Source organism: Balaenoptera ricei, chromosome 2 (genome assembly GCF_028023285.1).
Source record: "Balaenoptera ricei isolate mBalRic1 chromosome 2, mBalRic1.hap2, whole genome shotgun sequence".
NCBI lineage: Eukaryota > Metazoa > Chordata > Mammalia > Artiodactyla > Balaenopteridae > Balaenoptera > Balaenoptera ricei.
This window is the reverse complement of record NC_082640.1, coordinates 120570540-120583486: the sequence shown is the minus strand read 5'-3', so window position 1 is coordinate 120583486 and position 12947 is coordinate 120570540. Positions and strand designations below refer to the sequence as shown.

Below are 12947 nucleotides of genomic sequence, written 5' to 3'. Positions count from 1 at the left end.
CTCATTTAATTCTGACCACAGTCTTGGTGAGGTACATATACACTACTGACAGCTAAGACCAGGGACTTTAGAATCTGCCAGAACTGGTTTTTATACCTGGTTTTACCAATGAAAGCTGGATGATTTGGGGCAAGTTACTTCTTTATATTATGTCAATCTTCACAACAACCTTCTGAAATAGAACAATAGGTAGAAGTATCATCCCACATTTTACTGATGAGGAAAATGAAGCTCAGAGAGATTTAAGTAGCTTGTTTAACTCTATGCTGTCTCCCAGCATCTGTGCCCACACTGCTATTGTAGCATGACATTCAGAGTGAGGGCTATTCCTACCTGACAAACAAAAAACTAAAGTTCTTACTATTCAATTGACCTCTTAAGTTGTTCCTAAACATATGGTCTAAAGAAAATATTCAAAATTTCCATATATGAATAAAGAAATTGTTTTCTTAAGCTTTTGTTTTTCTATTAGGGAATGTGAACTTTAAAATTAACTTTAAAATATCCTGCATCCTCTATAAATAATGTAAATTCTTATACTTTACCATTCTAAAAGGAAATGTAGACTATATATAGGATTCCAAAGAGAAGAAAATAATTTAAAATAAATCATAACAGTACCCAAAATTGCATTAGTCAGAAAGAAAGATAGTGACTTTTCATTGCAGAGAAACTAAAATTCTTTGTTATAGCAATGTGATTTTCCAGTGTTTAAAAAAAAAGTTATAAATAAAAAAAAGATAAAACGTACAAAACAACCAATTGTATTGAACCAAGTCTACATCCTATTTCTCTTTAAACATAAATGAGACCAAAAAGAACAGCCATATCAAGGAGATATACATATATATATATATGTAGACAGATAGATAGATACAGTAACAGTTGAAATAGTCCAGATTATAATAAATAACATTGTATTTCCATAATTGTTGATGAGCAACATTCTTTTTCTCTCAGAGGAATGATTTTTTTTGTTTGTTTTTTAGAATGATTCCTCTAGCCATAATGACCACTAGACAACTTTTATAGCAGTTACTGAGCTCATGAAGTACCTCAACTTTAAGGGGTCATAGCAACACATGGGATCTGCATATCTACCTATAATAAATCACATGGCAAATTGTTACAATTTTTTCACCTATTATTTCTAATGTACTTTGAATAAATCTTGTTTTCAGGCTTAGGTATTTTCTCCACAGATATCTAAAATTGGGTTTGTATGAAGGCAAACATGGAACAAAAAAGGAAAATCACACCTTGATGTTTCCCTATCACAAAAACCGATTTTAATGAAAGGTAGAAATGGTGCTGCTGAGGGTCAATGGGGATAGAAATGAAATTCAGAAAGACTATCTGTAAAATCTATAAAATCATATGGTGTGAACTTATTGAAAAGGGAAGTGGCCCCCACAAAACAACTAACAAAAACAACATAAGAACTAGGAAATTAAGCAATAAAACAGAGCTCCACAGACTATTTAATTATAGTTCTTATTCATGGTGTAGATGAACCACTGTGACCTGTTTTGATTTTTTTTTTTATAAACCCATTAAGTCATATGACATCTGCATATCTTTTTAGGGGGTGAATCTTTTACTTATTGTTTTTCTTATTTACCTTCCTTTATGTTTCTGCCAAAATTTATCAGCTGGAGTTAAATCATAAGACTTCTTGTTTTTTCTCTTTGGTCTAGCACCAGCTGGGGAATTCTCCACTCCTGAAGACTCTTCCAAATTAACTCTGTTCAAGTGGAAATCCTAGGAAAAAGTAATTCTGTTTTAAATAACAGTTTTCTGAATTTAAGAACATTGCCTACAATAAGAAAAATAACACAGATTCTTACTGCCTTTTCTACTATTTCCAAGGACAAAATACAGATCTGAAATTAAAAGACCTCCATCCAATGTTTTGTTACATAAAGGTACCTTTAATTGTTTATGTATTTTAATTTAGTAGTAGATGCATATGATTACAATTTCAAAAAACACATAAAACCGTGTTAAGGTTCTTGTGTATCCTTCTAGAAAAATATTTTTGTATATGTCAGCAAACATATCCTTTAAATTTTAAAGAATGCGATTACATTATACATACTTTGTACTTTACTTTTCTCATTTAATAATGTATCAATATTTTGAGCTCTTCCTGTATTTGAATATGCACATCTACCTCATTTTTATCATGTCTACATAGTAGACAAATATTTGGCTACATTTATTTGACCACATCTCTTGATGCTTAATTGTTTCCAGTAACAAACATAACCTTAAATGTAATTTTTAAACTCTTAAGAGAGTCTTAACAGTCTGACCTGTTACTTGATGGATCGCATTTAAAAAAAAAATTACAACAGAAGCTACAATAACAATAGCACTCCCTTTCACATAAATGCTAAGAGCCAGTCATACTAATAGTTGCTAAGCTTTTCTGCATAGACATAATTTTACTCACGTGAGGCTTCATTTTTTTTGCCCTTTCTCAAAAAACAAACATACAAAAAAACAAAACAAAAGTGAGCTATCTTTTCTATTCTTTCTCTCTCCTTCTTGCATTAGACTTGTGGGTTCCTTTATGTAATAGCAGTATTTTATGGTTCAACTCTACTCTGAAGAATAGTGAGCTAGAGATAAAATATGGATATCAATAAGCAAATGAATGATGAGCAAAAGAAATTATATGGAGAAATTATCTAGCATGACTGTGATACTATCATCTTCGTTCTAAGATATAAGTTCTTAATGATTAAACTTCTAGGTCTTAGCAAATTAACTGTACTGAATATAATTTAATTTCCTCTTGACAGGAAAAGGTCATTAATACTGAGATTGGATCCTTAGACCATACCCTGTAACTTTCTCAAATAAATCCTTTATAATAGCTTACTTCCTTGTCATTTTCCCCTATGACATAAAAAAAAAGAGTGCAAAATATATAGATGTCTAACTGCGAGTAGAGTAACAAGCCTCTTGACAAACAAGAGTATACTATATTGTATTTCAACCTGTTAGTATTATGTCTTTCTTATGGGCTCCTTATATTATCATAGGATAAACATAACATAATATAACCCTATTTAATCCCTTTTCCCATCCCATACCTTAACCTCACCTTGGCACAGCAAATCATCCACATAGGAAGAAAGTACAATAAACAGGTGTTAACAACTACATCTGAGAAGAACTTTTGTTTTTAAAAGTTATCTAACAAAACAAAGATACTGAAGAAAAGAAACATTTTTAAATAGTTAAGCTTTATTAACTAGAATTTCTAGTGAAGTACTATTTCCGTGGTGATGACACACAGCTCATTCAAAACACAAGTAACTTGTTAGCAAAATTACTGCTCTAAAAATAGGACAGCATATTATTACTAAAGTATTGATGGAATACTTAAAACACAAAATGATAAAGGAATCAAAGATGTTAAGAGTTTTGAGAAATAACATAATAGCGGCAAGAAACATTCCTATTGTTTACACTAATAGCCAGGCAAATAAGGAAAAGTAATTTCAGTCTTGAAAACTGGGAAATCAGAACATTCTGTGCTGTACTCAATCATGTTAAAGGAACTGAAGACATGGGTATAGAAGACAACAGAATTAGTTTTCACATGGTAAAGTCTAATCTATTCCCACTGATATTCACTCTTTCCTGACTTAGAAAACTGGACAAGGGTGTGCCAAATCACCAGATATAAGTAAATCCCACTGGGAAAACATGGGTAAGTCTTCAGTGGTCTTGTTTTCCTTTCATGAGTTAAAGCAGACCAGGAGAGGCAGACAGAGCTAATATTAACAAAGTTACATTTGGGTAATATAGGTTAACACCTATTTATGCAGAGCTAAGATTTATATTCACATGAGAAAAAAAGCCAAGCAAAGTAAAAGTAACTTTTATTTTGGCAAGGAATTGCGCCAAATCTAATTAAGTCTCTAGATCTATCAGTTTACAGGAAATACTGGAAAAAAGAGAAATAATGTCAAATTGTACCCCACAAAGATACAATCAACCAAATGCAGAATGTCATATATCTTTAAGAAAACGAGTGCTTCTAAAATGTTTTTCTAATAACCTTTTAAAAGTATATATTAACTTGGAAATGACTTCCTTTTCTCTTCTTGAGTGGCAAGAACAAAATAAACTTTACTAAAGTCCTTATGTAATTAGTACAAATTCTGATTTAATATTTTAAATAATGAGGGTCAGTAGCAGAGGGCCAAAGGCACAAACAAAGGCACCTAAGATTCAAAAAAACAAAGGCCAACTAAAGGACAAGACACGGCAATGAAATAATGTCCACCCTTTGCCTAAAACTACTCATTGCAGTTGAACAATCAGATCCACAGCCCTTGCAACCAAGACACGACAAAAAGGAATCATGACTTTCTAATTACTAATTTTGCTTCTTATGTCCTGAGAAAAGGAAAGGGACACTGCAAAGTTTTTCATCAGAAGAGTGTATCTCCCATGTTAAAGGACAACAATCACCTTTCTGACACACAGAGAGGCTGTGTGAATTTTCACAGCAGTTTCCAGGGCCTGATATATAAATATTATCAATGTTCTGGATTTTCAGGCAAAGATATTTAATATAAAAAGCAAGCTCCAATTTCAAGTTAAACTTGAAACTCCCATCTACAACTTTTACTCCATCTTGTGGAGGTGGAGGGTATAACTATTAAGAATTTTGAAAACTCGGAAGAAACCTCAAAAAGCTGCAGTTTTAACAATCAATAAAAAATGGCTTGCTTACAATTGGTTATGATATCTCAGTTGTAGTTTTTTCACATCTAGAAAGTGTATTAAAATTAATGAACAGGATTAACTCATTGTAAGTTGTATAGGTTGTTATATCCAATTTTCTCAGAGACTATTTTCACAAGACCTAAATATTCTAATAATAATGTTACTGAGAAAAGACGGCTTAAAGGGTAATATGGAATCTGAGAACCTCGTCTAAGAAAGAAAGTTAACTAGAGATGTGCATTGCTCTATTATTTATAACAAAAAATAAAAACAACAATAACCCAAATGTCCACAGGAATCCACTATTGTAACCTCCACGCAAGCAGGGATCATGTCTCCTTTGTTTACCTTGTAGCCCAGTGACCAGCAGTGTCTGGTACAGAGGAGGCACTTAATAAATATTTGTTGAATTGAATTCCTTGGAAACACATGGTTTCCAACTTCTTATTCTGTGAAGTGAAGAAGATTAGAACAAAGCCCCCCAAACCCCTACCATATACTTTTACCGTCTTGTATTTTTAAAATAATATTTTAACTTCAAATAGTAGAAAATAAAAATTAGTATATCTCACAAGGATACAAGGTCAGTTGTAAAAACTCATTTCATATTCCTTATTATTCTCATTTCACTCTGCAATAGTAAAACCCTCAAAATCAGTATTAGCCTTGTCTAGTTTTGGGGAATGTCTGCCATAACTTATGTTTCCCAATTTCTCTTCTGACAATGGGGACTCAGCATATTCCTTTACATTGCAATTACCTGTACACACATCTTATCGCCTGCACTCAAAGCATCATGTACTTTAATTTCCCCCAGGAACTCTTCAAGTTTAGGAATTAGAAAGGATCCCGGTATCTTGATGCGCTATATGGCCTCCACACACCACTGGCAGGAATGAAGAGGTGACCCCTGATGTGTATGCTCTAAGATCCTTGCTCCCACTCAACAGGCAGGGCCCCACCAACCAAATCTAATTTGAGACTACCAAAACTATCTCATCATGCCACCCCTTTTCAGATTCCATCTCTCATTCTTACTGGATTCCTGAAACCATTCTGTCTACCCTCTGGAACTCATACTCAGTCATCAGCAAAATCTCCTATTCTGAACATCTACTCTCAACTTCCACTGAACACTTTCTTGCTCTAGTTGAACACCAACTGGCTATCCCCTGTAGCCTTCTCAGACCACAACCTTTTTTTTTTTTTTTTTTTACTTGTCACACATCTCAAACCACTGGACCCAGGATTGGGCTAGGTGTCGTCCTTGTTACTCCCAGACTCTTCACTTGTCCTCTTCCCTAAAACAACTCCAGCTTTGAAACTCCCATCATCAGCCTATAACCGTAATTCTTCATCAGAGACAATTTTGCCCCTCTCCACCCCATGGGAATATTTGACAATGAAGACATTTTGGTTGTCCAGAACTAAGGATTGCTACTGGTATCTAGAGGGTAGAGGTCAGGGATGCTGCTAAACATCCTACAATACACAGGACAGCCCCCTACAGCAAAGAATTATCAGGCCCAAAATGTCAATAATGCCAAGGTTGAGAAATCCTGGTCTGTAGTCATCCTGGTCACTAATGCCTCATACAGACCTGCAGGACACTCTTATCTCCACAACCAACTCTTCTCTTTCGATCATTCCCCAATAGGGAATACACAAACATGCTGTACTTTCTCTCATTTAAAAATCTTTTTTTGACTTCACGTCCCCTTCCAGCAGTCACCCCTTTTCTCAGCTCTCCTATACAGTAAAACTCTTTCAAGGTTTGTCTATATTCTCTCACCTATGCCTCTTCTTCCAATCTCTCTTATACCCACTTCAGTGTTTAACCCCTACACTACAGAAGCCACTCTTTTTTTTTTTAACATCTTTATTAGAGTATAATTGCTTTACAATGGTGTGTCAGTTTCTGCTTTATAACAAAGTGAATCAGTTATACATATACATATGTCCCCATATCTCTTCCCTCGTGCATCTCCCTCCCTCCCACTCTCCTTATCCTACCCCTCTAGGTGGTCACAAAGCACCGAGCTGATCTCACTGTGCTATGCGGCTGCTTCCCACTAGCTATCTATTTTACGTTTGGTAGTGTATATATGTCGATGCCACTCTCTCACTTTGTCCCAGCTTCCCCTTCCCCTTCCCCGTATCCTCAAGTCCATTCTCTAGTAGGTCTGCATCTTTATTCCTGTCTTGCCCCTAGGTTCTTCTGACAATCTTTTTTTTTTTTTTTTTTTTTAGATTCCATATATATGTGCTAGTATATGGTATTTGTTTTTCTCTTTCTGACTTATTTCACTCTGTATGACAGTCTCTAGGTCCATCCACCTCACTACAAATAACTCACTTTCGTTCCTTTTTATGGCTGAGTAATATTCCATTGTATATATGTGCCACATCTTCTTTATCCATTCATCTGTTGATGGACACTCAGGTTGCTTCCATGTCTTGGCTATTGTAAATAGAGCTGCAATGAACATTTTGGTACATGACTCTTTCTGAATTATGGTTTTCTCAGGGTATATGCCCAGTAGTGGGATTACTGGGTCATATGGTAGTTCTATTTTTAGTTTTTTAAGGAACCTCCACACTGTTCTCCATAGTGGCTGTACCAATTTACATTCCCACCAACAGTGCAAGAGGGTTCCCTTTTCTCCATACCCTCTCCAGCATTTATTGTTTGTAGATTTTTTGATGATGGCCATTCTGACCGGTGTGAGATGATATCTCATTGTAGTTTTGATTTGCATTTCTCTAATGATTAATGATGTTGGGCATTCTTTCATGTGTTTGCTGACAATCTGTATATCTTCTTTGGAGAAATCTCTATTTAGGTCTTCTGCCCATTTTTGGGTTGGGTTGTTTGTTTTTTTGATATTGAGCTGCATGAGTTGCTTGTATGTTTTGGAGATTAATCCTTTGTCAGTTGCTTCATTTGCAAATATTTTCTCCCATTCTGAGGGCTGTCTTTTCGTCTTGTTTATGGTTTCCTTTGCTGTGCAAAAGCTTTTAAGTTTCATTAGGTCTCATTTGTTTATTTTTGTTTTTATTTCCATTTCTCTAGGAGGTGGGTCAAAAAGGACCTTGCTGTGATTTATGTCATACAGTGTTCTGCCTATGTTTTCCTCTAAGAGTTTGATGATGCCTGGCCTTACATTTAGGTCTTTAATCCATTTTGAGTTTATTTTTGTGTATGGTGTTAGGGAGTGTTCTAATTTCATACTTTTACATGTACCTGTCCAGTTTTCCCAGCACCACTTATTGAAGAGGATGTCTTTTTGCCACTGTATATTCTTGCCTCCTTTGTCAAAGATAAGGTGACCATATGTGCGTGGGTTTATCTCTGGTCTTTCTATCCTGTTCCATTGATCTGTATTTCTGTTTTTGTGCCAGTACCATACTGTCTTGATTACTGTAGCTTTGTAGTATAGTCTGAAGTCAGGGAGCCTGATTCCTCCAGCTCCATTTTTCTTTCTCAAGGTTGCTTTGGCTATTCAGGGTCTTTTGTGTTTCCATACAAATTGTGAAATTTTTTGTTCTAGTTCTGTGAAAAATGCCATTGGTAGTTTGATAGGGATTGCATTGAATCTGTAGATTGCTTTGGGGAGTAGAGTCATTTTCACGATGTTGATTCTTCCAATCCAAGAACATGGTATATTTCTCCATCTATTTGTATCATCTTTAATTTCTTTCATCAGTGTCTTATAATTTTCTGCATACAGGTCTTTTGTCTCCTTAGGTAGGTTTATTCCTAGATATTTTATTCTTTTTGTTGCTATGTTAATGGGAGTGTTTTCTTAATTTCACTTTCCGATTTTTCATCATTAGTGTGTAGGAATGCAAGAGATTTCTGTGATTAATTTTGTATCCTGCTACTTTATCAAATTCATTGATTAGCTCTAGCAGTTTTCTGGTAGCATCTTTAGGATTCTCTATGTATAGTATCATGTCATCTACAAACAGTGACAGCTTTACTTCTTCTTTTCCAATTTGGATTCCTTTTATTTCTTTTTCTTCTCTGATTGCTGTGGCTAAAACTTCCAAAACTATGTTGAATAATAGTGGTGAGAGTGGGCAACCTTGTCTTGTTCCTGATCTTAGTGGAAATGGTTTCAGCTTTTCACCATTGAGGACGATGTTGGCTGTGGGTTTGTCATATATGGCCTTTATTATGTTGAGGAAAGTTCCCTCTATGCCAACTTTCTGGAGGGTTTTTTACCATAAATAGGTGTTGAATTTTGTCAAAAGCTTTCTCTGCATCGATTGAGATGATCATATAGTTTTTCTCCTTCAATTTGTTAATATAGTGTATCACATTGATTGATTTGCGTAGAGTGAAGAATACTTGCATTCCTGGGATAAACCCCACTTGATCACAGTGTATGATCCTTTTAATGTGCTGTTGGATTCTGTTTGCTAGTATTTTGTTGAGGATTTTTGCATCTATGTTCATCAGTGATATTGGCCTGTAGTTTTCTTTCTTTGTGACATCTTTGTCTGGTTTTGGTATCAGAGTGATCAGAAGCCACTCTTACCAAATTCACTAATAACCCTGACACTGCCACATGCAATGGTGACTTCTTAGTCCTCAGCATTTGTACAAGTTAATTTCTGTCTCCTGTTTGAAACATTTAATTCACTGGCTTCCAAAACAACACAGACCTAGTTCTCATACCTCACTGGCTGCTACTTCCTATATTATATTGCTCATTCCTACTCACCACGCCAATATCTAAATGCTGAAATGCCTCAGAGATCAGTTCTCAGACCTCTTCTCTCTTCTATCTATACTCACTCCCTTGGTGATCTCATCTTACCTCTTGGCTTTAAATGCCATCTATATATGAACTACTTCTAAATTTATTTCTCTAGACTAGATGTTTCTCCTTAATTCCAGGCTCATATATCTAACTATCTAATGATATCTACACTTGAATATCTTAATGGGCATCTCACATTTAACATGTCCAAAACTCAACCTCTGATCTTCCCCCAAAAACTGCTTCTCCCACGTCTTTCCCATCTCAATAAAGAACATCTGTCCATTTGCAAAGGCCAAAACTTTGGAGTCATCTTTGGCTCCTCTCTCTTACATCTCACATCCAATTCATCGGTCAATCCTATACTCTACATTCAATAGATTATCACAACCCTCACCATTTCCATCTTGGTGTAAAACACCATCATCTCTTGCTAAGATAACTGCAACTCCTAACTGGTCTCCTTGACTCTTCCTATGTCCCCAAAGAGTCTTTTTCAATATAGTAGCTAGGATGATACTCTTAAAATGTGTATCAGATGTCATTCCTTTACTCAAAACTATGTGAGGCTCTCTGCTTCCCTCAAATTAAAAATCAATATCCTTACAGTGGCCTTTAATGTCCTATGCTACATTGCATCCCGTGTTCTATTTAACTTCATCTCCTGCTACTTTTCCCTGCCTTACTTGCTCTGGCCACTTTGGCTGCCTTGCCATCTTTTAAACATATCAGGCATCCTTCTGCCTGGAATGCTATTCTCCCAAATAGCTACATAATTCACTACCTTCTCTCCATTAGATCTTTCCTGAAATGTCTCTTTTTCAGCGAGGTCTTCCCAATTTTAAAACTGCAATCCTGGGGGCAGCTTCAAGATGGCAGAAGAGTAAGACACGGAGATCACCTTCCTACCCACAGATACATCAGAAATACATCTACAGGTGGAACTGCTCCTATAAAACACCTACTGAACGCTGGTGGAAGACCTCAGACCTCCCAAAAGGCAAGAAACTCCCCATGTACCTGGGTAGGGCAAAAGAAAAAAGAAAAAACAGAGACAGAGAATAGGGACGGGACCTGCACCAGAGGGAGGGAGCTGTTGGGGAGGAAAGGTTTCCACACACTAGGAAGGCCCTTCGCAGGCAGAGACTGCGGGTGGCGGAGGGGGGAAGCTTTGGAGCCACGGAGGAGAGCGCAGCAACAGGGGTGCAGAGGGCAAAGCGGAGAGGTTCCCGCACAGAGAATCGGTGCCGACCAGCACTCACCAGCCCGAGAGGCTTGTCTGCTCACCCGCCGGGGTGAGGCGGGGCTGGGAGCTGAGGCTCCGGCTTCAGAGGTCAGATCCCAGGGAGAGGACTGGGGTTGGCTGCGTGAACACAGCCTGAAGGGGGCTGGTGCACCACGGCTAGCCGGGAGGGAGTCCAGGAAAAGGTCTGGAACGGCCGAAGAGGGAAGAGACTTTTCCTTACCTCTTTGTTTCCTGGTGCGCGAGGAGAGGGGATTCAGAGCGCCGCCTAAACGAGCTCCAGAGACGGGCGCGAGCCGCGGCTATCAGCACAGACCCCCGAGACGGGCATGAGACGCTAAGGCTGCTGCTGCCGCCACCAAGAAGCCTGTGTGCGAGCACAGGTCACTATCCACACCGCCCCTCTCAGGAGCCTGTGCAGCCCGCCACTGCCAGGGTCCCGTGATCCAGGGACAACTTCCCCGGCAGAACACACGGCGCACCTCAGGCTGGTGCAACGTCCTGCCAGCCTCTGCCGCCGCAGGCTCGCCCCGCATCCATACCCCTCCCACCCCCTGGCCTGAGTGAGCCAGAACCCCTGAAACAGCTGCTCCTTTAACCCCGTCCTATCTGAGCACAGAACAGACGCCCTCAGGCAACCTACACGCAGAGGTGGGGCCAAATCCAAAGCTGAACCCCAGGAGCTGTGCGAACAAAGAAGAGAAAGGGAAATCTCTCCCAGCAGCCTCAGAAGCAGAGGATTAAATCTCCACAATCAACGAGATGTACCCTGCATCTGTTGAATACCTGAATAGACAACGAATCATCCCAAATTGAGGAGGTGGACGTTGGGAGCAAAGATATATTATTTTATCCCCTTTTTCTCTTTTTGTGAGTGTGTATGTGTATGCTTCTGTGTGTGACTTTGTCTGTATAGTTTTGCTTTCACCATTTGTCCTAGGGTTCTGTCTGTCCATTTTTTTGTTTTTAAATTTTTTTAATTAAAAAAAATTTTTTTTGTAATAATTATTTTTTATTCTTTATTTTAATAACTTTATTTTATTTTACTTTACTTTATTTTATTTTATCTTCTTTCTCTCTTTCTTTCTATTTTTTCTCCCTTTTATTCTGAGCCGTGTTGATGAAAAGCTCTTGGTGCTCCAGTCAGGAGTCAGTGCTGTGCCTCTGAGGTGGGAGAGCCAACTTCAGGACACTGGTCCACACGAGACCTCCCAGCTCCACATAATATGAAACGGCAAAAATCTCCCAGAGATCTCCATCTCAACGCCAAGACCCAGCTTCACTCAACGATCAGCAAACTACAGTGCTGGACACCCTATGCCAAACAACTAGCAAGATAGGAACACAGCCCCATCCACTAGCAGAGAGGCTGCCTAAAATCATAATAAGGCCACAGACACCCCAAAACACACCACCAGACGTGGACCTGCCCACCAGAAAGACAAGATCCAGCCTCATCCACCAGAACACAGGCACTAGTCTCCTCCACCAGGAAGCCTACACAACCCACTGAACCAACCTTAGCCACTGGGGACACACACCAAAAACAACAGGAACTACGAACCTGCAGCCTGCGAAAAGGAGACCCCAAACAAAGTAAGTTAAGCAAAATGAGAAGACAGAAAAACACACCATAGATGAAGGAGCAAGGTAAAACCCCACCAGACCTAATAAACGAAGAGGAAATAGGCAGTCTACCTGAAAAAGAATTCAGAATAATGATAGTAAAGATGATCCAAAATCATGGAAATAGAATAGACAAAATAGAAGAAACGTTTAACAAGGACCTAGAAGAACTAAACAGCAAACAAACAATGATGAACAACACAATAAATGAAATTAAAAATACTCTAGACGGGATCAATAGCAGAATAACTGAGGCAGAAGAATGGATAAGTGACCTGGAAGATAAAATAGTGGAAATAACTACTGCAGAGCAGAATAAAGAAAAAAGAATGAAAAGAACTGAGGACAGTCTCAGAGACCTCTGGGACAACATTAAACGCACCAACATTCGAATTATAGGGGTCCCAGAAGAAGAAGAGAAAAAGAAAGGCACTGAGAAAATATTTGAAGAGATTATAGGTGAAAATTTCCCTAATATGGGAAATAGTTAATCAAGTCCAGGAAGCACAGAGAGTCCCATACAGGATAAATCCAAGGAGAAACACGCCAAGACACATATT

General features: G+C 38.0%; 1 protein-coding gene across 1 annotated transcript in view; it reads right to left on the bottom strand.

Moving 5' to 3' along the window:
- SCFD1 (sec1 family domain containing 1) overlaps nucleotides 1–12947 on the bottom strand; it is a 142228-nt gene that overhangs the window by 75218 nt on the left and 54063 nt on the right. Inside the window, exon 11 of the mRNA XM_059914032.1 lies at nucleotides 1622–1761. Coding sequence (XP_059770015.1) covers nucleotides 1622–1761 — 140 coding nt within the window. The remainder of the gene's footprint in view (nucleotides 1–1621; nucleotides 1762–12947) is intronic.